The sequence below is a fragment of the Peromyscus eremicus genome, chromosome 1 (genome assembly GCF_949786415.1).
Source record: "Peromyscus eremicus chromosome 1, PerEre_H2_v1, whole genome shotgun sequence".
In the NCBI taxonomy this organism is placed as follows: Eukaryota; Metazoa; Chordata; class Mammalia; order Rodentia; family Cricetidae; genus Peromyscus; species Peromyscus eremicus.
In genome coordinates this window covers 102,635,141-102,658,644 of record NC_081416.1, presented here as the reverse complement: position 1 = coordinate 102,658,644, position 23,504 = coordinate 102,635,141, and the positions used below count along the sequence as shown (strand labels likewise).

Sequence of the window (23,504 nt, the reverse complement as noted above, 5' to 3'; positions counted from 1 at the left end):
ACCCAAGGACTCGCACGTGCTAGGTGAGTTCACCACTGGGCTGTATCCTCATCCTGTTTCTACATTGTATTTTGGGACAGCCTCCGTAAGTTGTCCAGGCTGGACTTAAAATTGCTTTGTAGCCCAAGCAGGCCTTAGACTTGCAATCCTCCTGCCTCAGCCTCCTGAGTAACTAGAATTTGAGGCTGCACATCAGGCCCAGCTAAAGATTAATTTTGGATGGAAGTAACAACCCTTTACTGCCCCCTCCTAGTAGGGAAGCACTAAACTATATCTGCAGCCCCCTTTGAAAACACAGTATTAGGAGCTGGGGAGTTGGCTCAGTAGATGGCGCTTGCTGTGTGATCGTGAACCTGAGTTTGGATCCCAGGCACCCACATAGAAGTTGGGTGTGGCAGCATGTGCCTTGTAAGCTCAGCACTTGGAAGTAGGGACAGAGATGGATAGACACTGAGCTCGATGGCCAGCCAGTCTAGCTAAAACAAGAGAGCACCAGGTTCAGTGAAAAACCCTGTCTTAAAAATAATCCCGTCACCTGGGAGGCAGAGCCAGGCTGTGAGGTCAAGGCCAACCTGGTCTACAGAGCGAGATCCAGGACAGGCACCAAAACTACACAGAGAAACCCTGTCTCGAAAAACAAACAAACAAATAAGTAGAGAGGGATAGCCCCCCAAACCTCCTCTAGCCTCCACACATACACACAGGCGAGTGTACCTGCACACACAGCTTCAAAGGACACTGCACAAAATAGAAATGCTTTTCAAGCACGTTAACTAAGTTGTTTTATTTTCCTTCTTTTTCTTTTTTCTTTTTGTCTCTTCTCTGGCTTTAGAAATTGACAGTATAACTTTCTTGAATGTTGGGTTTTTTGTTTTTGTTTTTATTTATTTTTTTTTAGTTTTTCGAGACAGGGTTTTTCTGTGTAACATCTCTGGCTGTTCTGGAACTTGCTTTGTAGACCAGGCTGGTGTGGAAGGGCCCCAAGACAGCTGATCACACAGCTGCCATGACAGGCTTAGGGGCCTAGACACAGCTTCTGTGACAGGCTTGCTGGCAGGCAACACCCAGATCCAGGAAAAGCCATAAGCTGACACCACCCAGGGATCCACCCAGGGGTGAGGAAGTACCTGACATCCCAAACATTCCAACCATTAGATAAGGGGGACAGATGTCCCTGAGTCTAGCACACACCTATTTTTGTTTTATAGATACCCCTAGACAAATGTCAGCCAATCAGGGTCCTGAACCCTGGAAATCCCCTCACCCCAACCTCTGCTTTGATAAAAACCCCACCCTGCCTGAGCTCAGGGCTCTCTGCTCTCACCGCTGTGTCAGACAGACAGAGGGACCAAGCTCAGAGCTTGAAAATAAAGGCTCTTTGCTTTTACATGTGGAATTTGGTCTCTGTGGTGGTCTTTTGGGGGTCTCCTCGATCTGGGCATAACAGCTGGCCTCAAACTCACAGAGATCCGCCTGCCTCTGCCTCCCGAGTGCTGGGATTAAAGGCGTGCCCCACCACTCCCGGCTCATACATCATCGTATTTTAAAATATGATATTTTACATTATTTAACCTTGGCTGGAGAGATGGCTTATCAGTTAGGAGCACTGGTTGCTCTTCAGAGCAATTGGTTTAAAGTTCCAGCACCCACATGGCAGCTCACACCCATCCGTAATTCCAGTTCCTGGGGATCCAAGGGCACTAGGCACACAAACAGTACACCCATGCATGCAAAACACCGTACACAACATAAATTAATTTTTAATATCCTAACCTAGAATAAATAGAACTACACTTACCTAGAGAAGGGGCAAGCCAGTATACTACAAAAAACTGATAGAAGTTCTCATCAAAGCAGGGGAAGTGCAGAGAGAGCGCCAGAGCTGGGTTGAACAGCGCCCCCGTGAGGCTCCCTCCTGTGATGGCAACAGAGGGAAGAGACATTAAAGAGAAAACCAAGTTAAAATGAGTACAGTAGCCCAGTAGCCCAGGACCCTCCTGAGTACACACAAGCCTTTGTATTAAAAATGGAAAGGAAAATAGACCAAAGCATTACTATTAGATCCATCTTTACTCATCAGCAGAGTCCCTAAGTGACTGAACGGCAGGACTCAAGAAAGCAGTTATAAAAATTAAGAAATGAGGGCCAGAGTGCTTGCTGTCTGAGTATGAAGGAAGACCTGAGTTCAAGTCCTCAGATGTGCTCATAACTGCAGCATTGTGGGGTGAAGACAGGAGGCTTCCTGGAAGCTTGGTGGCCAGCCAGCCTAGCAAAAATGGCCCCCTTCAGATATAATGCGAGACCCTGACTCAAGGAAATAGGGTGGAAAGTGATGCAAATACATTCAACATCCTCTGGCGGCTTCTCGCATATACAAGGATGGACACACACACACATACACACAAAGCATAAGTGACTGGGTAGAAAGCAGGAAGTCCATCAGTGGAGTAGACTCATGTTCAGCTCTACAGAGCCTAGGGGTTTATGGTTCTGACCACACAGCCCACAAGGGAAGGAAGGCTGTATGGCCAACACTACTCTGAAGAGCTGTGGCAGTGTGTTTGCCAATACCCTCGGAGTGCCCCAAGATTTCTGCTTTTTCTTCCAAGTGGAGGCTTCTTCACTCACATGGAGTTTGACAGGGACATAGCCTTCCATTGTAGCATGTCAACTGTCTTGATGAAATAGGGTCAAGTGGAGCTGGGAATTAGGAGCCTTTCCTGGGACTTACCCAATGCGATTGATTCCCAGGCCAAGATCAGCGGTGTTGAGAGGAAGCCATTGAGCGATGGACTACATTCACCAAATGGCTGAGGTTTTCTCTAGCATACCAGCCTGACAGCACAATTGCTAGTGGTGCCTAGCATGTCCTCAGGATGTCATCTGAGGACATCAGAATCATTCTTGAACAGTCACCCTGGAATGCTAAACCGAATGAGATTTGGCTACCCTTAGCATTCAAGAGAATTGTTGGATTGGCAGCCGCTCATTTTGGTTTCCACAGAAACAAAAAGTAAATTGAGCCCCTTTGTGTTAAAAACACCATGGGCAGAAAGATTAGGACTTCTAGCTCTTTGTAATGTTACGACTTATGATCATACAAATGCCCTGCGGCTTTTAAAGGCATTTGTCATTAGAAATGCCCCAGCCATTGACCTCACAGCTTGACCGTTTGCTTCAGGACAGCAGGTCATGGCAGATGGAGACGCTTACGTCCAACATCATGAAACCTCTTATGTCCTAACACTCAAGCTGTTCTACTTCCCTGTCTCCAACCCTCACAGCACCAGAGCTCTTCAGAGGCTGTGGGAACTGCTCCTAGGACCGGGACATCCCTCAAATATGGGTTGGCTCTGTGACCTGAGTTGACAAAGTGCAGCAGAGGTCATGCTGAGTTCTGAGTGCAGAATTCGGAATCGCTGTGTTGTTTCCAACCCCCACTTTTCTGCTCTCTTGGAACAATGCCCTGAACCTGAACATAGTAGTCTAGGCTGCTGGAGGATGACAGCCTACGTGGAGGGGAACCAAGGTGCCCCCCATGACAAGCAGCAGTGGCCAGGTGTGAGCAAGGGTTCTTAGAGGCTTTTGATCCCACTACCGTCCTGCTGAAATGAACTAGCTGCACGAGTGATCTCAGAGGGTTGGCCCATCTCACCCCAAAATGAAAGCGTATACACGACATCAACATGGCCTGGGTTTTCACATGTGCACACACACATACACCCCCCACACACACACATACACACAGATTGTTAAACAACTGGATGGAAAGTATAAAGAATCATGAGAAATAAATAATTATTATTACTTTTAGAGTTTGGAGATGGTTTGTTACATACCAACAGCTGTAACTAAAACAGTCATCCATAGCCGAGCGGTGGTGGCACACGCCTTTAATCCCAGCACTCGGGAGGCAGAGCCAGGCGGATCTCTGTGAGTTCGAGGCCAGCCTGGGCTACCAAGTGAGTTCCAGGAAAGGCGCAAAGCTACACAGAGAAACCCTGTCTCGAAAAACAAAAAACAAAAAAAATCCAAAAAAAACCAGTCATCCACATCAATTGTGGCTTATGTGTTAACAAAAGCCCCAAACAGGGCATTTTGCTGTTTCACTGTATAGTTCTTTTTTTTTTTTTTTTTTTTTTTTTTTTTTTAAGACAGGGTTTCTCTGTAGCTTTGGAGCCTGTCCTGGAACTCACTCTGTAGACCAGGCTAGCCTCGAACTCACAGAGATCCGCCTGGCTCTGCCTCCCAAGTGCTGGGATTAAAGGCGTGCGCCACCACTGCCCGGCCTCACTGTATAATTCTTGGTGTTAGAGGCTGTCCTGTGTACTTCAGGACATTTAGTGACATCTTTGGTCCCTCTCCATTAGATGCTGGTAGCCCACCCCTTCACAACTTCGCAACTATCAAAACCTCAGATAGCCTAGATGTCCCCAGATGAGAACTTCTGTCTTAGAGTAACACTGATAGTTATGTACAAGAAGACACATACAAGGTTGTTCATTTACAGCAAAGACCTGGGGAAATCTAAATGTCCAGAAAGGTGGTTAGACAAACTTATTTGGAATAAATGCACTATTATGAAGAAATTAGAATTCCTATGAACATACATCTCCAAGATAAACACTAAACAACATGGAAAAGAGGAGAGGATATGCTTTTATGTTTGCATGAACACAATCATTAGATTCGGTTTCATAAATTAATACCTACATGTTTAATAAATTAATGAAAGCTAGAATGGAGAAAAGGGTTTGTTTTGTTTTGTTTTGTTTTTTCTTTGTATTTTTAGATGGTCCTATAGGAAAAGGGCAGGGCACAATCTTAAGCCAGGTGAGGGCTCCTCTGGAGACAGGCCTGCTAGGTGCCATAGAGTGGTCGATTCACCCTGTGGCTTTCTAGGTTCCATTTCTCAAATGATGTCATGGACAAGAAAGTTTAAGGATTAAGCAAAACTTAAAAATTCAGAGTTTAAAAGTAAAGCCAGGCGTGCCGCAGGCCTTTGAGGCCGCACGGCCCAGCTCTTCCTGAGAAGTCAGGGACCCTGTGCTGCCTCAGGTGTGCTTCTAGCCGGGAGGGAATTCCTCCTCAGGGTGCTGGTGGCTGTGTTGGGCTGTCTTCTTGCTTCCCCGCTGACTGAAGGAGACGTGAGCTCAATTAGCAATCCTGCAGAAATGGTCCCGTTGTACAGGAGATCCGCGGGAAACTGCAGGGCAAAGGAATAAGGACCAAAGCAGCATTTCCTCATTTGCTGCATGCCAGGAAGAAGCTGCAGGTCGGAAATGCAATTCCTCACACCTGCTGAGCTAGTGGTATCCATCCTAAAGATCAGGAAACTGAGGACACACATACCCAAGGACACAGCCCAACTCAGCCTGGCCTCTTAACTACAAAATTAGACCCGTGTGGTACAAAGTTTGGGACCTTTGTTTAAACTACTTTTCTGTTTGTTTGTTTGTGTTTATTTGGTGAGGGGAATGCGCCTGAGTACCTCAGCATTTATGTGGTGGTCAGAGGACAGCTTTCAAGGTGGGTCTTCCACCATGGGGGTCCCAGGGATCAAACTCAGGTCGTAAGGCTTGGTGGCTAGCGTCCTTACCCACTGAACCATCTCCCCTGTCCAGAAACGAATCTGTATTTGTAAATTGGTGATTGTATCCATTTTATTTTGTTCCTGTTTTAAATGAGGACACGTATAAAGCTCTTAGTTCCTTTTTCTTCGGACAAATAATCTCACCTACAGGCATGGCCGAAAGGATACTAGAAACCCAAAAGGAGCGATGGGATGAAGTAAAAATACCACAGTTTCTCCAGGGAGGGCCGGGGAGGGGAGGCTAGTCCAAAAGTCTGACTGTTTACTCGGTACAGTGATACTATGCTGAGTCCTAGTCCTCGATTCTGGAAAGCATGCCTGATCTGTAGTCATAGCTTGTCGTATGTAGGGGACACAGGCATTATGTCATAGATAGTGTAGAATTTAAAATTCTACACATGAGAAACAGTACAACAATAAAGACAACTTACATGTTTAAAATAACATTGGTTCGACAGTTCCAGGCCTGGCGTTGCATGCCTGGAATCCCAGCTGTTCAGGAAGCAGAGGTGGGGGCCATCAAGATGGCTCCGAAGCTTAAGGTACTTGCTTGGCAACCTGAGTACCATGAGGACCCCACGTGGTGGGAGGGGAGATTTGATTCTCTCAAGTTGTCCTCAGACCTCTGCATATGTGCTATGGTATCCACTCATACCCCACCCCACACATACACATACAAAACAAATAAATGTAACTTTTTTAGAGAAAGGAAGCTGAGGTGGAAGGATCAATTAAGTTTTGAGTTTGAGAGCAACCTGGATAACAACCTAACAAGAAAAGACTCTATCTTTAAAAAAAAAAAAAAAAAAAAAAGGCTAGCTCATGGCTCTGCTTACAGGAATGACAGTGGCCTCTGCTTGCATAGGACAATTCAGAGTGCTGGGTGAAGCATGTGTTTAGCATTCACCGGGCCATAGGCCTCGTTTCCAACCACAAACATGGGTACTAAGCAACGAAGACACAATTCTCGGAGCCTGTAGCTCTGCTGCTCAAATCCCTATTAGACATTCAACTAGTCCAAGGCGGTCCATTCTCCGGGGAATGTTACGACTTACATACGGAAAGTGATAGGAATGATAAGCTTAAGCGTGGCCATTTCCAAGGTGGGTTCTCTTGGGCTACACACTTGGGACAAAAGGACCTCAAGCCTGTTCCACACCCTCCTCTTGGAGTTTCACACTACACAGGAGCAAAGCGATGTCTCTAAGACCTTAAATTAGAAACCTGTTTAATCCAGAGTTTAAGAATTTATTGGCAACAGAATCATGTAATAATTAAGAATTTTAAATTCTCACACATATGTCATAAAGCATGCCATTTGCTGGTCTGTGTATTCACAGTGCCATTTGGACATCAGCACTGTCTTTTCCCAAACGTCTTCCAGCCCCTAAAGTTTTCCCAGTGCCTTCTTTTCCATCCTGTTTATGATAGGATCTTGTGTAGCCTAGGCTGGCCTCAAATTCACTATGTAGCCCAGGCTTATCTGAATTTATCATCCTCTCATGGTAGCTTCCCAAGTACTGGGTCACAGGCCTGAACCACCATGCCTGACCCAAAGTTTTCAACAAGCTTTTCATTGCTTCAAACACATTGCTGCACCCACTCAGTAACACATCCCACCCATCCTTTTCTCATCCCCTGTTCTGGTCACCGCTATTCACTTTCTTAGTCTTTGAATTTGCCCGTTTTGTGTATTTCCCGGAAGTAGAGTCACATAGTATTAGCCCTTTGGTGTCTGGCTTCTGCTTAATGTAAAGTTCATCTATGTGGCATACATCAGAACTTACTCTCTTTTATAGCCATGTAGTATGTGATGGTGTGTGCTTTTGTAACTCTTGAACACACTACAGAAATTCTGATAATGACATGAGTGTTAAAGTGACACTCAGCAGTGTGAGCCCTGGTTCCAGACTAGACTGTCTGTAACCTGAGGCACGACATTTCTCATGAGTGTCACTTGCTTTACTTCACATGGGAAAAATAATAATGTGCTCATCCACAGATAATTGTAAGAATTAAGATCACTTATAAATCCCTTAGTAAAGTGATTTGGTCTATAGCAGATACCCAGGGGGTACTCATCTCCCTTATATTGGTAGGAAGACAGTGGGGAAAAGATACATATGTAATAGATTGTGAATTCATGTAGCTTTATAACTGACTGTGTATTTGGCTCCACCCCTGTAGTCCCAAGCCCTGCCCAGTACTGTAGTCACCAGCTACAGTACAATGTGAGGAGTGAATGCGACATGTGTCTCCTGCCTGGGAAGTGCTGAAGCATTCATCTAAATAGGGAGGTGGGGCTGGTGGCCACTGAGCTGGACAAGGCAGGTCTGGACTCTACAACAGTGTTCCCAACCGTGTTTTCACAGCGGGATCACCTGGAGAAAGTTACACTATGCCACCGCCCAGGCTCCTTCCCAGAGCAGTTAAGATTCTAATAGTTGCACCAGGTGGGCATATTTTTAAAACTCCTCCAGTGATTTGAAAAGATTGTTGAGAACCTCTGATGACTGGTTTACCCCCGAGTATTCACATTTCAAGAACCTGGCAGAGTTTCAGATGCCTTCAACTGACATTATAGAGTCCTTCTCCGCTCGCTTTTCTCTTATGAATGACTTCAGGTGTCACCTTGCTGCCCTTTGGAATGGCATTTTTACCCCTTGGGTGAGACCAGGGCCACGCGCATATGCAAGTGTTCTACCTTTGAACAACATTCTGAGCCCAGGAAGAGTTAATAGTATATACATTATTTATGGAATCCTAACTAAAAGCACAAATTACAGGAAGAACAGCAACTTCACAACAGACGCCGGAGGAGTAATTCGAGGTGAGAAGGATCCAGGTGTCATTAATGTTTTCTTTTTCTTTTTAAATTATAAAACAATCTCAATTTTTTGTTTTTTGTTTTTAGAGACAGGGTTTCATGTAGCCCAGGCTGGCCTCAAACTCAGCATTAGCAGAAGATGACCGGAACCCTCCTGCCTCTACCTCTCCAGTACTGGGACCACAGGCATGAATCAGCTGCCCAGCTCTTTGCTGCTTTGATTGACAAATACAAACTGCACTGTGGCATCCTACTGCGCATGAAGAGCAGTGTTCCTGCTTTAGCTGAAACTCCTCCCTGGCCTCTAGAAATGCACGGGCCCTCTTCTGTTACCCCGCACAATGTGTTTTCATGTGTCTACTCAAAAACTAGTACTAGATTCAAAGAAGGGAAAATTGTGTAGTCTTTCATGTTCCCTTAGGAAGTCAAGCATGCATTTGAAGTATACTTCTACTCAGTTTCAGGGAATTTTGTTTGTCACCCCAGGGACTGAACCCAGAACCTAATGAATGCTAGGAAGAGCTCTTTACCACTGAGCTACATTACCATAGTTTCACTTTGAATGGGTAGAAGATAAACTATTACTATAAGTTTCCTTTATTATATCCATGCCTCTAAAACATTTTATAATTCCACTATAATCCTAGTAAAGTATTTCATTATTTTAAATGACACAGTAAAGCTGGGCGGTGGTGGCTGTGAGTTCGAGGCCAGCCTGGTCTACAGAGCGAGATCCAGGACAGGGACCAAAACTACACGGAGAAACCCTGTCTCAAAAAAAAAAAAACAAAAAAAAAATTAAAAATAAAAATAAAAAATGATACAATAAGGCACATTTTATCATTCAACAATTTTTGAATTCCTCTTGCAGCTGAGGTTTGCCAAGGTAAATAAGTAAATAAGACTTCAGGAGATTGTCTCTGGTTTTTGTTTTGTTTTGTTTTCCTTACACAGAGTGTCAGAATTTAGTACTGTCTGGCCTTAAATTTACCATTATCCACCTGCCTCCCGAGCGCTGGGATTAAAGGCATGTGCCACCACACCTAGCTAAGAATTATTTGTTTTTAAAGAGCATCTTTAAGCACATTTTAATTTTGAAACACACCTTTCATGATAGGCTACTTAAAAATTCATGTGCAACGCAACCTAAGGAGATATGACAAGTAATTTGTAGGAAAAGCAGCTACAGAATGTCGACTCCCCACTGTTAACTACAAACCAATCATGCACTTGAAGCTGGAAGGAACTTTAAGACGGGATCATTTTTCAGTAAGGGTGTCAAAAGCAATCTATACCAGCTTGGCATGGGAGCCGAAACTGATAAGCTGCCTTTCTGACATAAAAACAGCTCCTTTGCAGGCTATCTAAGCCCTTGGCAGTAATCTAACAAGATCTTAGTTTCGGCACCGGAGTGTCTGCTTTCTCTGGGTGTTCAAAAGAGCACTGAATGAAGATCTGGATGTTGGCTCCAACTGCTAGGCACTGGCTGCGAGATGGTTAGAATAGTAAGGGGCCCCGGGGAGGGTGTAAGTATTTCCATCCTATTGGAGTAGGGGACTCGACTGTATAGGTAAAGAAGTTGGAACCTCGGGTCACAGAGGCTCGGGACTGTCTAGTGTTTTGTGGGAATGACCAACCTGCATAGGCCAAAAAGGTGATGAGTGCAGCCAGCAGGTGGATGCGAAGCTTGGTTCGGACCTCCTGGAAGTGCAGTAGAGCGCTGTGGAAAATAAAGGAGCAGATGGCCTCTGTGATGATCGCTTTGGACATGTCCGTGTGGATGGGATTCTTGCAAGCTAAGCTCCTCTCGTTGAAGTGGTACTTGGTCAGACTCAGGCTCCACAGGGCGCTTATGCAGTACCTGCTGCATAGGGCGCTAACCAGCTGAGCCAACAACCTCATGGCACCCGTCTCGGGGGACATACCCCCCAGAATCATCTGCATCATCACGCCGCACGGGTTGCTAGCTGTGCCCACCAGGGTCAGGCCGTGCACCAAGGAGAAGAAGTAAATCAGTGTCAGCGTCCAGGTGGGTTGCGAGGGGTCCTGCTCGCTCAGCAGTTGGAGCTCATGGGTGCAGCAGCAGAGCTGGAAGGTGGCTAGAAACTCCAGGACGAAGGCGTGGGCCGTGGGCCTGTGCAGCTGCTGCCGGGCGATCACGCGGGCCAGCCCCATGAGCAGCACGACCAACAGCATCAGCCCCAGCGAGGTGCAGGTGTCCTGCACCTCGGGCCGGAGCCCCAGTAGCGCGGACATGGCTCCCTTTGGCCAGGGATAGCTGAAGGCGTCAGGGAAAGCCGAGCGCCGGGGGCAGGAGTCCGAAGTCCGCGGCCCCGCCCTCCCACGCCCCTCAGGGCGGGCCGAGCAGAGAGCCCCGGTTCCGCGCTGGAGGGCTCCTCCCCTCCCCGGCTGCGCTGTGGAGATGTGATCGGAGCCGGGGAGGGGGGGGAGGCGAGGCGGTGAGGGAGCTGTCCCTGGGTACGGGCGGAGGGGGCAACGGTCAGCAGAGCCCCACGTGTACCCGCCCTCGGCCGCCTCCCTAGCCTGGGACCGCGGCCCGAGACCACTGCGCAGGCGCGCGGCGTGCAAGCTCAGCGCTCCGGGAGACCGGACCCGGAGCCTAAGACCCCGCGGCGCTGCTGGAAGCGCCTGTTGCACCCGGAGCGTGGCTTGGGAACGCCACCTTGAACTTGGCGCACTCCGGAAACTGTACTCCGCGGAGCTCCAAAGGTCATCTCTGCAGCCACCCCGTTTTTACTAGCAGAGAGGCTGAGGTTGAGGAGCGAGGAGGTGGTCCTCAGGGAAGGAACTGAGATTCACTAGGAGTGGGCGCGAGAACCGAGGTTTGACCTGTGCGACGGGGTGTCGGAGCCTTGACTTTCTTCACCTACCTCAAAACTTTTTATAAGTGATTATATATATATATATATATATATATATATATATATATATATATACATATGTGTGTGTGTATACACATTTTTGGTGTGCAATCGATTGTTAATTATATTCACACTATTATCCAGCTATCATCGCAATTTCCAGACTTTGAATGCTGGGTCTCGGTTTTTTATCCCATGCATTTGTTTAGTTACTTAATTATTTTATTTGTTTTTATATATATACATTTATATATGTTTACATATAAATACATTTATGGAGGCACTGTACCCCAGTTATTGTGTGGCCCAAAGATCATTTGTTCTCTAGCTCCCTCCCTCCACTGGTGGGTCCCAGGAATCAAATTCAGGTCCTCAGAAAGCACCTTTGCCTGCTGAAGCGTCTTGCCTGCAGGTAGTGGTTCTCAGGCATGAAGCCCTTTATAATGCCTTTGTGATCTTCATCGTGAAATAGTAAAATACTTTGAAATCATTTTTTTTTTTTTTGTTTTTTTGAGACAGGGTTTCTCTGTGTAGCTTTGTGCCTTTCCTGGGACTCACTTGGTAGCCCAGGCTGGCCTCGAACTCACAGAGATCCGCCTGGCTCTGCCTCCCGAGTGCTGGGATTAAAGGCGTGCGCCACCACCGCCCGGCTGAAATCATTTTTTGCTTATTCTCATTGGCGTCCAGTGTGGGAAGGAAACCTGGAGTAGAACCTTGGAGAGGTCCACTTTGCAGAGTCCTGGGTCACCCTGAGGCAGGATGGAAAGAAGGAAGTTTAAGGGGTCATGGGAAGGGTGCTAGCCTGGAGCTGAAGTCCCGCACCAGCTGAGAGTTAAGAATTCCATCACAATTAACATCTGTTGTGAAGTTAGTCTGTAGAGATATATCAAATACGAGTTTTAAGTCTGGGCGGTGGTGGTACAAGCCTTTAATTCTAGCAATTGGGAGGCAGAGCCAGGCAGATATCTGGGAGTTCGAGGCCAGCCTGGTCTTGGGGGGGGGGGGGGAGAATTTTAAGATAGTTCTGGAAGTCACTTTCTGAGGCTACCTCCCCTCTTGTGTAGTCTTTGTGACTTCCACCATAGCATACCTCGGCCAGGGCCAGAAAGTGCACAGGCCGATGATGGCGCAGACGGTCAATCTCATCCTCATCTTCAGATACTCGAAGGCAGATCTCAGGTTCCAGTGTGGTTGTAAGCAAGTGACTATTCGGGTAGAGTGTGGTGGTAGGGACTTTGCTGCATCCACGAACCTCGTATTAGACGATGCAGATGAGATTTACTATAAAACAAAGTCAAGGACTCAACTGGGGTGGATCGTGCTAAAAGGAAATACTACTCTGCTCCAAAGTGTTTCCAACTAGAAATGGTCAAGGACAGGAGGCATTGAGAAGGCATACGGTGTTTTTAAAGGTGTCTTCTGATGGGAACACAGTCTGAAACATTCATATTGTTTTTGGGGCTCTTATGTTATTATCATGTAATAATAAATTCTGTGAGATTGTTTTTGTTACCCAAAAAAAGAATGTTAAAATGTGTGTAGCTAGAGTTTTCCTGCCTGGCCCACAGTCAGGACAAATCTCTCTCACCTGCCAGTCCCACAGCCGCTTAGACCCAACCAAGTAAGCACAGAGACTTATATTGCTTACAAACTGTATGGCTGTACCAGGCTTCTTGCTAACTGTTCTTACAGCTTAAATTAATCCATTTCTATAAATCTATACCTTGCCACATGGCTCATAGCTTACTGGCATCTTCACATGCTATTTGTCATCGTGGCGGCTGGCAGTGTCTCTGACTCAGCCTTCCACTTCCCAGCTTTATTCTCCTCCTTGTCCCGCCTATACTTCCTGCCTGCCACTGGCCAATCAGTGATTTATTTATTGACCAATCAGCAACACACTTGACATGCAGACCATCCCACAGCACTAAAATGTGGATGCACCATACTTAAGAACTAAACAAATAACAACTGTGGTGGGTGACTGAGCCATGCCCGGAAGCACCGCCCCTAGTGAGGTAGCAGGTAGCTGTTACACCTGCCTATGACCTTGAGGCACATGCCCCTGGGGCGTGGCCACTGGGGGACCCTTAAGACCTGGGATGCTGCTATACACTCTCTCTTTTTGCTACCTTGTGGTTTTGGGTGCTGAGATCTTGGACCAGGCAGATCAGCGTGGGACATAGCTCAACTTTCCCGGACCCTACAATAAATCTCCTGTGGTTGTGAGTTAATCCCCCAAAAATTCCCTTGCTCATTAAATAGACTCCGTGGATTAATCCCATTATACAACCTTCCTCCTTCCCTAGCTGCAAACCTACAATTTCCTAGTTATTTCATGAGAAACTCCATCTAGTGAAAGACATATCTTAGCTCCCTTGCATACGTAGCCTTTGTGACCCAGGGTTTTACCTTATCAGATTGCAATCCTATCCACGACATCTTATGAACCATTCTATAATCATATTTTAAAATGGGTGTGTGTATGTGTGTGTGTGTGTGTGTGTGTGTGTGTGTGTGTGTGTGTGTTAGGAAGGAACCCTTCCTTACCCTTGGAGAATGGAATTCCAAAAGCCTCTAAAATCACCATGCAGTTGTGACTGAGCCACTTAACTGCAGTTCCTGAGAAGCGCAGACCCACACGTGGTCGCCGCCGTCCTCTCCTTGAGTGCCTTTCTCCTGATGCCTGAACTGAAGTCTGCGTAAACAAAATCTCTCCTTCACAAACTCCAACTCACTTCGCACCAACTCATCCTGAAATTCTTTTCTGCATTGAAAAATCCTGGATTTGAGGCTGTGTGGTAGCACACACCTTAATCTTAGCCAAAGCAGGCAGAACTCTGTGAGTTCAAGGGCAACCTGGTCTTCATGGAGAAACCCTGCATCACCCCCAACCCCAAATCACTCCAGTTTCATCTAAGCAGAATCTCTGGAAAGAACCCCTCAGGCTTCTCTCTCTCTCTCTCTCTCTCTCTCTCTCTCTCTCTCTCTGTCTGTCTCTGTCTCTGTCTCTCTCTCTGTCTCTCTCTCTCTCTCTCTCTTTGAGACAGGGTTTCTCTGTGTAGCTTTGTACCTTTCCTGGGACTCACTTGGTAGCCTGAGCTGGCCTTGAATTCACAGAGATCCGCCTACCTCTGCCTCCTGAGTGCTGGGATAAAGGTGTGTGCCCCCACCGCCCGGTTCCTCTCAGGCTTCTATCATTAACAGCGTGGAGCTGTATCCCCTCCCACACCCCAGTGACCCCTGATTGGTTTCAGAAATCATGAAAACTCCTTAGCACAGGGCAAGAAGTATTTAGTGAGTGGTAGCTTGAAACTGAAACTTCCTATTTTAACAGCCCGAGTCCAAGAGTCCGTGCCAACACCACACTCCCCACAACTCAGCCACTTGGGTGGCCCACAGTGAGTGAGAAGTGGAAGAGAATTCGTGGGTCTCCTCAGCCCCTGTACCTAGCAGTGTTCCGAGCTGATGCAAGGCTGCCCTGCTTGGCTTCCTTAGGAGGATCCACATTGCTAAGCACTATCCTGCCTCAATCTTGTCCCACGTGGCTCCATCACCCACGAGTCCACAGTTCATAGAGCTGAGAGGGGGAGGGGAGGAGAGTGGGGGAAGGTGAGCTTCTCTATAGTTCAGTTTTATTTCCCAGTCTCAACTTGCCCTTTTATAACCTAATGAAAATTCCCAGACTGTGGTCCTCACCTGTTACCCCACCGTGCTGGTGGCTGAGGCAGGAGGATTGCCTCAAATTTGCAGGAAAATTCCCTTTTAATGCTAAGATTCTGTGATGCCAGTAGGAAGAAAAAAGGTTATTTCATAAAATACAAATTATGTAGAGAAATGAAGCCCATTCCTTTTTCCTGTGTCTAGACCCGAGCAAAAGAATTTAGGGTAAGTGAAAGCCAATATTTAGCCACTGCTGTTGGGAGTTTAACCACCCCTGTGAGCTTAAGTCCCCTTGAGGATTAGTTATGTGAATGTGCCCATTTCCTGCTGTGCTGATAAGTCACTTCTGCTAGTAAGAGCCATATAGAAAATCTGTCTTTTGGACTTTGGTAAGGATTTAAAAATCATCATCATATACATTGTCATTAAATAGACTTTGGACACTGTTTCAATTAAGAAATAAGAGCCAGCCAGGCGGTGGTGGCACATGCCTTTAATCCCAGCACTCAGGAGGCAGAGCCAGGTGGATCTCTATGAGTTCGAGGCCAGTCTGGATTACAGAGTGAGATCCAGGACAGGCACCAAAACTACACAGAGAAACCCTGTCTCAAAAAAACAAAAAAACAAACAATAAAAAAGAAAGAAAGAGAGAGAGAGAGAGAGAGAGAGAGAGAGAGAGAGAGAGAGAAGAGCCAAATAAACTTCGAAGATTAAGCTGCGCCTGCCCTGCTCTGAGTTATTCTGTATTGTATAAAACAGTGGCTTTCAGGCTGTGCTTTGCCCTGGGTGACTGCATTTCACAAGTTCCATTTGGTGCATTTTGAGTGCAAATACAGAGGTAAATAGCTTTGTATCTCGTGCACACAGACCTGTCCAGCCTCATGAGGCACAGATTGATAATTTTCTTTAAAATATTTACTTTTATTTTATGTATATGAATGTTTGCCTGCATGTATGTACATCACATGCATGTGGAGGCCAAATAAGGCATCAGATCCCCTAGAACTGGAGTTATGGATGGTTGTAAACCTCTATGTGGGTGCTGGGAATTAAACCCACATCCTCAACAAGAACAGGAAGTACGCTTAACCACTGAGCCACCTTTCTGGCCCCTAATCATTTGTTATTTTTCTGATTTCTTTTTTGAGACAGGATCTCTCTATTATGTGACTCTGGCTGTCTTGGAACTGTGATGTAGACCAGGCTGGCCTCCAACTCACAGATCCATCTGCCTCTGCCTCCTGAGTGCTGGGATCATGGGCATGCGCCACCACTGCCCGGCCTAGTCACTTATTCTTAAAAGATGTCAGCTCTAGAAAAGTAAAGTGGGAACATGTTAGCACATGGGCATATTAAAGGGCATATTAAAGGGCATATTAACACCGTATCAGAGAGCTGGTTGTCAGCTGGTTCAGTGGCTCACACTGCCTTTAACTCCAGCTCTGGGGCTCATACACCCTCTTCCGCCTTCCGTGGGTACCCGCGCACACGGCATATATTCACACGGACACTCACCCAATATACATTAGTAAAAATAAGTATTTAAAGCCATATCAGAAAAACCAGACCGTAGAACTTATCAAACATACCAGTCTGGCAGCAGATAGAACACCGTGAACTCTATAGGAGGACACCTAACGTTGCTATGGCAACGGCCCCATCAACCTATCATCTGACTGCATGGTGTGTGTGTCCAGGGACTGGTAGGCATAGAACTCCTTACTATCCCAAACTTCACCTCAGCTTGGTACCCTCTGCTTGATGCAGCCCACTAGTACTGCTGTCTGTCCACCTCTCCATCTGTTCATCTGTCTGGACCTAGTCCTATACCTGGCCTTCATGGTTCTGCCTCCAGGCAGCTCAGCCTGGTTGTTTGGTTGCTCTCCATCTGGGTTTGGTAGTGTCTTATCTAACAATGGTTGTCTGTATCAGCTCTCCACCTCCACTTCTGGTAATGCCTCTTTGAACTCTGGTGAACTGGCGCTCTTTTAAGCCCTTTGTAACCATTTTGTAACCTACATGTATGAATAGATAGAGATGCGATTACTGTGATATTTAATGTGTGATTTGAGAGTCAATAATAGTAATTAATATCGAGTATAACAGGCATGGTGGGTACAACTGTAATCCCAGCACTTGAAGCAGGGTATCAAAAGTTGAAGGTCATCTTTGGCTACATGAGACTCTTTCAAAAATAACTCAATAAGGCCAGGCAGTGGTGGCACACGCTTTTAATCCCAGTACTCAGGAAGCAGAGCCAGGAGGATCTCTGTGAGTTCGAGGCCAACCTGGTCTACAGAGCAAGATTCAGGATGGGCACCAAAACTACACAGAGAAACCCTGTCTCTAAAAACAAAACAAAACAAACAAACAAAAAAACCCCAAAACAAAGATAACTAAATAAATGGAATAAAAGAATTTGTGTTTGCCAGCTATCAAGGGAAATCCAGACTGCTTGGCCAATTTTAGCTAACAAAACCAACAAGAGACTTGTGCATTTACCATTATTTAATAAATCCTGATATTGTAGAAAGGCTCAGCTGTATTTGTCTATATCTCTGGTAGAGCATGCTTCAGACATAAACCTTTATTTAGTACAGTGGTTCTCAACCTTCCTGATGCTGCAACCCTTTAATATAGTTCCTCATGTTGTGGTGACCCCCCAACCATAAAATTATTTTCGTTACTCCTTTATAACTGTAATTTTGCTACTGTTATGAATCATAATGTAAATATCTGTGTTTTCCAATGGTCATAGGTGTTGGTTAAACAGTGCGCTGCTCCTGGCTGGCCGCCACCCGCGGAGGAGAGTGCTGGAGGAGAATCACAAGCCACAGTTACCTTTTTAGAGCTTTATTGGGGAACAGTGGGGAGAGAGAGAGGGAGAGAGAAAGAGAGGGAGATTGGGAGGGATAGAGGAAAGAGAAGAAGGAGGTCCAGACAGAAGGAAGGAGTGGAAAGTGAAAGGACCAAGCAGATGCCATAACAGGCTGCTCAGTCTTCTCTCAGGCCTCAATTTCAGTTTCCTGAGACTGAGCAAGCAGTCTCTGGGAGGGCCATGAACAAAAGACAGAGTCCTTGCAGTAGCTCCCTTTCTGCACGTACTCTGACTGCTCAAAGTTCAGCCAGATGTTTACTGTCTGGGACCCCTAACCAACTTAGAGTTATGTGCATGAGTCAAGGACAGAGCCTGCACCACTGAGCCAGCCCCCACAGTCAGTAGGTGCTTGGCCAGCCAGCCCCCATGGCGACTCAAGGACAAAGCCTGGGACTTGTGCTGGACTGCCCCCAAAATGATCATTGTAACCCCCAACCAGCAAATTCAAAAGTTACATACCCTCACCCAATTAAAAGAAAACAGAGATAAAAATAAACCAATCTGAGTTGCACCCGTGCAAAACCCCCCCAACCCTCCTGAAGAGCTTGTGGTTTTTGCCTTTAAAAAGCTAGCCTCACAAAGAAAGAGCAACTCCTCCCTGCCTCACTGTATTGGGTGTAGGAATGAGTTCCCTGTCTAGACTTGTATCTATAGAATAAACCTTGCTGTTGCATTCTGGACACCTATGGTCTTCAGTGGTCTCTTTGGGGTCACAATCTGGGTATAACAGAAAGGAAAGAGAGGGACACACAGAGGGCCCACTCGCTTTTTAGGCTGGGACACCGTCTCAGGCTGATGACGTAATTAAGGACAGAATCCTTACAATAGGTGACCCCTGTGAAAAGGCAGTTTGACCCCAAAGGGTCATGTCCCACAGGTTGGGAAACACTGCTTTAGTTAATTACTTGATACTGAATATTTTACATCAGCTAAATCAATCTTCCTGATTCCAGGGTCAAGAAAGCACTGACACCCCCTTCAGAGTGATGCTAAGACCTCTTAGCTTTAGTGAAACAACGAAGGTCACCCTTGCTGTTTTATAATATCCAAGGGAGATCGGGAAGTTAGAGTCCCAAAGAGGCCACGCTGGGTGTCACACATCAGCAATCCTAGTACTCTAGAGGCAGAAGCAGAGGAGAGCCCTGCAAGTTCAAGGCCAGCCAAGGTGCTGTATTGAGATCCTGTCTCAAAAACAAACAAACAAAAATTGTAAAAATATAGTAATAATGAAAAAAGGAGGGTTTCTGGGGGACAGGGAAAGACACCACTAAGACTTCAGGGAAGAAGGACTCTTGTATTTTGTTCTATAAGCTGGCTGCTGTCGCGGCTGGGGAGTGACGGGTTTGTGTGTTGGTGCTGCTTTACAGTCGTAGGTACTGAAACAGAAATTTGTTGAAGCCAGAGGCAGACTGTGGGTATGTGAGGGAGCTCCTGGGCCGAGGGAGCAGCGAAGGGTTGGTAGGCAGAGACGAGGGAGCAAGAGAAGGTGTGGGGCATGAGGTCAGAGAGCTGGTCCTCGTGGACCACCTGGGAGCACATGGAAAGGTCAGGAATGGGGTGTGAGCAGAACCTGGGGGAACTGACACACAGTGCCAAGCCCTAGCCCTTGGAAAGCCCAGCCAAACCCAGCGGGAGGTGTTCACATCAGTACCAAGGGCACAGGTGCCAAGGGAGGGGGCGCTTGTTACATGTATCGCCTGCTAATGATTTTCCAGAATGTACGTCTGTCTTCTACCTTTGTTGCAATGCTAAGAGGGTTGGGGTCCAGCTCAGTGCTAAAGCACCTGCCCAATATGCATAAGGCCCTGGATGTGACCCACAACATTTCGAAAAGAAAAACAGACAAAACCACCGCACAATACCGTGAGATAAAGTAGTGTCCCCGTTAAAACAAAACAAAGAAACCTCAGCGTCCACAAGATGGCTCCATGGGTAAAGGGCTGACCCCTGGTGATCCCCGTAATCCATGTAGACAGTGAAAGGAGAGAAATGACTCCAAGAAGTTCTTGTTTAACACACACACACACACACACACACACACACACACACACACACACACACATTTTTTTTAAATAAAATTTCAGTTCTCAGAAAGTAGCTTGCCGATGGGTATACACCATTAGTAAACAGAAGGAAAGGCGGCATAAGAGTTGTGTCTTGATCTCTTGTCTTTCTCACGCTGCTGACATCGATTCCTTTTGTTTTATGTTTGGAAAAACAAAAAGATGCGGAGGGTAGAAAGGCGGCGGAAACCAGGCTGAACGGCATCATGTCAGCCTTACTAGGTCGGACTGTGTGGGGCACGTTCTACCACAAGGGGGCAGCACCTTCCGCTCATTCCTACAGTGGCCACACCAATTTTGTGTGTGTTTTTGTTTTTCAGCTTAAACATACTTAATGAACTGGATACGGTGATATAAAGCTGTAACCCTAGCATTCAGGGAGCAGAGGCCAAAGGAATGCTACCAGGTCAGCCTGGTCTACATAACGAATTCCAGGCCAACCTGGGACACATAACAAGACCTTGTTTCAAAAGCCCAAACAGGCCAGCTAGATGGCTCAACCGTTAAGAGCGTTTGCTAATCTTGCAGAAGACTGGAGTGTGGGCTCCTAGCACCCACACTGGGTATCTCACATCGCCTGTAACTCCAGCTGCAGGGAATCCAATACCCTCTTCTGGAATCTGACTGTCCCTGCACTTACATGCACTCAGACAGAAAGACAGATATTCGAGCACACAAACACACACATGAATAAATCTTTTTTAAAAGCTAAAACAAATAAAATAAAATAAAATAAAATAAAAATGTATAAGTTATAGCCCATATATGGAAACTAAATTTTAACTAGAAGTACTTGGTCTGAAATGGACTCAAATGCTCTAAGTTCACAGAAATATTTCACACACTTGTAAGTTTTAGGATCTTGACATTTGACACTAAGCAAGCAGGACAAAACAGAACACAAATGTCATGTGAGGTTGACATAAAATGGAAGGCGGTGACTGACTTTCCATTTGAGGCGTCACAGAGGACTGAGCACCAGGAGCTCCCATACTTAGAGACCTGGCAAAGGAAAAAATATCTTACGTCTTCTATAAAACCCCTACCCCCAGGCCAGTGAGATGGTTCATGTGGAAAGGTGCTTGCCTCGAAGCCTGGCCACCTGAATGTGATCCCCTGCACCCTCGTAAAGGTGAAAGGAGAGAACAGACCCCGTTTGCTGTTCTCTGATCTCTGCACACGCACCATGGTGTGCACATGTGTGCACGTACACATGGACACACTTTTATCTTAATGTCCTAGGTTAATTGGAAATGTTACACACCACATTCAGAGCTCCTGGTAAAGGACCTGACACTTATTAATCAACAATTGTCTACATCTCTAATAATTACTCATATAATTATTGTTCATTGTTTTCCTTCTATCCTTTGAGAACCTTTAGAGAGCATTCCATCTCCTGGTTCTCAACCTTGGATGTACGTTGGAATCACGTGGGGAGCTTCAAAAAGTCTGGCACCTGTGGCACCAGTCCCAGAGGCTCTGAATTAGTGGTACGGGGTGTTATATAATAATTAGTTTTTTGTTGTTCTGGTTTTTCAGCGCTGGGAATTGAACCTATGGCCTCATGTGTGCTAGGCACCTGCTCTCCCACTGAACTATATCCCCTCCCTTCACTGGAGTTTTTAAAACTCCCTAGATAGTTTTACTATGCCTGCAGGGTAGATGAATATTCCTCGAGAGTCTAGACCGACATGCTCACTATACCTTCAAGAGGCTCAGAGGGTGGGAGTGGCTTGTCTGGTGAATGAGATTAAGAGCTCAAACAAAAGATGGCTGACTCAGAGCCTTGGGCTTCTCTTAGCACACAGAGCAGCCCCTGGCTCCCTGCTGTGCCAGGTCCATCCTTTGTCTAACTCACGGCAGTACGAACTGCAGCTTTACTGCTTATTATGTGCCAAACACTGAGTAAACCACAGAACACATTGCTTCCAGTCCGTACAACTATGTTCATGGGAGGCGAGGCCCCCGTTGAAAGCATAGGAAGGACAAAAGAGGAAGTAAGAGGCGGAAGCCCCTGTTCAGAGAATCCAGGAGACTAGCTGAGTTCCAGCCAGAGAAGCCAGTACCATGTTAGATGAAGGCTCTTGGACTCCAAAAACCCAGGCTCTGCGTTCAGTGCCACCCACCTTCTCCATTTTACAGACTCATGTCTCCATCCGAAACCAGCTTTAGGGAGTAAGTTCATAACTCAGGGATAGAGGAGGTGCCAGCATTCACTGGGCCTTGGGTTCAATTCTAACACACACAGACAGACACACACAATGGAGCTGGAGAGATAGCTCAGCAGTCAAGAGCACTGGCTGCTCTTACAGAAGATCTGGGTTCGATTCCCAGCAACCACATGGCCGCTCACAATCTGTAACTCCAGTGTTGAGAGATCAGATGCCCTCTTCTGGCCTCTGTGGGCACCATACACAAGTAGACATACATGTATGCAAAACACTCCCCCCCCCCACACACACAAAATAATGAAACAATAGTTTTAGAAGTTAAAACAAAACAAACAAAAAACCCCACCATCTCAGGCCTTCTAGGATCTCTTTTCTGACTGATTTCAGGGCCTCGTCCACCCACACTAGGCTGCCTCTAAGCACAGGGCGGTTGTTCTGTCCTGTGTGTGACTTGATCTCTTTTTCACGGCCGAAAGGTGGCTTTTTCTAACTGCACTTCTTTCTGTCAGTTGGAGTTGTGACAAGAGTGATGGAATTTCACTAATAAGACACTAATATTCAGTGTTTTGTAAGGCTCCAGCCTCAGGATGGCCCCGAGGGAGGGGAACCCGGCTGTCCAGGAGAAGTTGAAATGTGAACTAAAGTTCTGGGCTTGCTTTCGCTGGAATAGTCCTTCTTCCCCAAGTTAGCCGCTAGGTGTCAGTCGATACTCTGGTTCCGAGTGAGAGGCACCTAACCGCAGTCGGAATTTTCCTCCTCTGCAGCACAAAGCCAAGCTTTTCCCTCAGAGGAACATTCTGTCCAGCCGCAGGCCGGTGGTCAGGATCCTGCTGTGTTTGGGGAACTTCTTCTGTTTGCACGTCTTTACTGAGAACACGGCTCTTGATTTTATGTGACTCTCCCACCTTGTGGCTTCCTCTGGGCCCTAGAGTCTAGGAACTCAGTGCTCCTGGACCTAGGCAGGGCTGCCACAGCTTTGAGGGATGTTGCTGGTGCCTTGGGAGCTGGGCTGCTCTGGGCTCTCCGGCCCACGGGCTTTTTCATCTGAATCTAAACATTGTGCACCCTTGGGGATCAAGACAGAGAGGAAGCCAGCCACACTGCATCCCTGCCAATCTCTGTCTCAGACCTAAAGGTGCGGTTGGGATTGGGTGGGCGGGTTCCAACAGAGCCCAAAACCCTGGAGGCTGGCTATGTGTACTTTCTTTTTTCCAAGGCTGTAAGTGTGGACACTTTGTTAAGCAACATCTACTTCCTCTAATTAAAAAAAATAATAAAAGGAGTTGAACGTGGTGGCATGCGCCTTTAACCCCAACATCGGGAAAGTAGAGGCCGGAAGTGAGTTCGAGGACAGTCTGGTCTGTTATAGCAGACATCAGGCCAGCCAGAGTTACATTGTGAGATCCTGTCTCAAAATAACTAAC

General features: G+C 46.6%; 2 protein-coding genes across 3 annotated transcripts in view; one reads left to right on the top strand and one right to left on the bottom strand.

Moving 5' to 3' along the window:
* Positions 1 to 10,977, bottom strand: part of Aqp11 (aquaporin 11) — a 15,050-nt gene extending 4,073 nt beyond the window's left edge. The window contains exons 1-2 of one of the 2 annotated variants that reach the window (XM_059270986.1): positions 10,058 to 10,977; positions 1,799 to 1,915 (exon numbers count right to left, since the gene is read on the bottom strand). In XM_059270986.1, coding sequence (XP_059126969.1) covers positions 1,799 to 1,915; positions 10,058 to 10,676 — 736 coding nt within the window. In that variant the 5' untranslated portion in view covers positions 10,677 to 10,977. The remainder of the gene's footprint in view (positions 1 to 1,798; positions 1,916 to 10,057) is intronic. The other variant, XM_059270977.1, reaches the window with a different exon arrangement.
* On the top strand, positions 10,675 to 12,665 carry LOC131913645 (small nuclear ribonucleoprotein E-like). Its single transcript, XM_059266441.1, has 2 exons — positions 10,675 to 10,687; positions 12,388 to 12,665. The coding sequence occupies exons 1-2, from the start codon at positions 10,675 to 10,677 to the stop codon at positions 12,663 to 12,665; spliced, it is 291 nt and encodes a 96-aa protein (XP_059122424.1).
* The last annotated feature ends 10,839 nt before the right edge of the window (positions 12,666 to 23,504 follow it).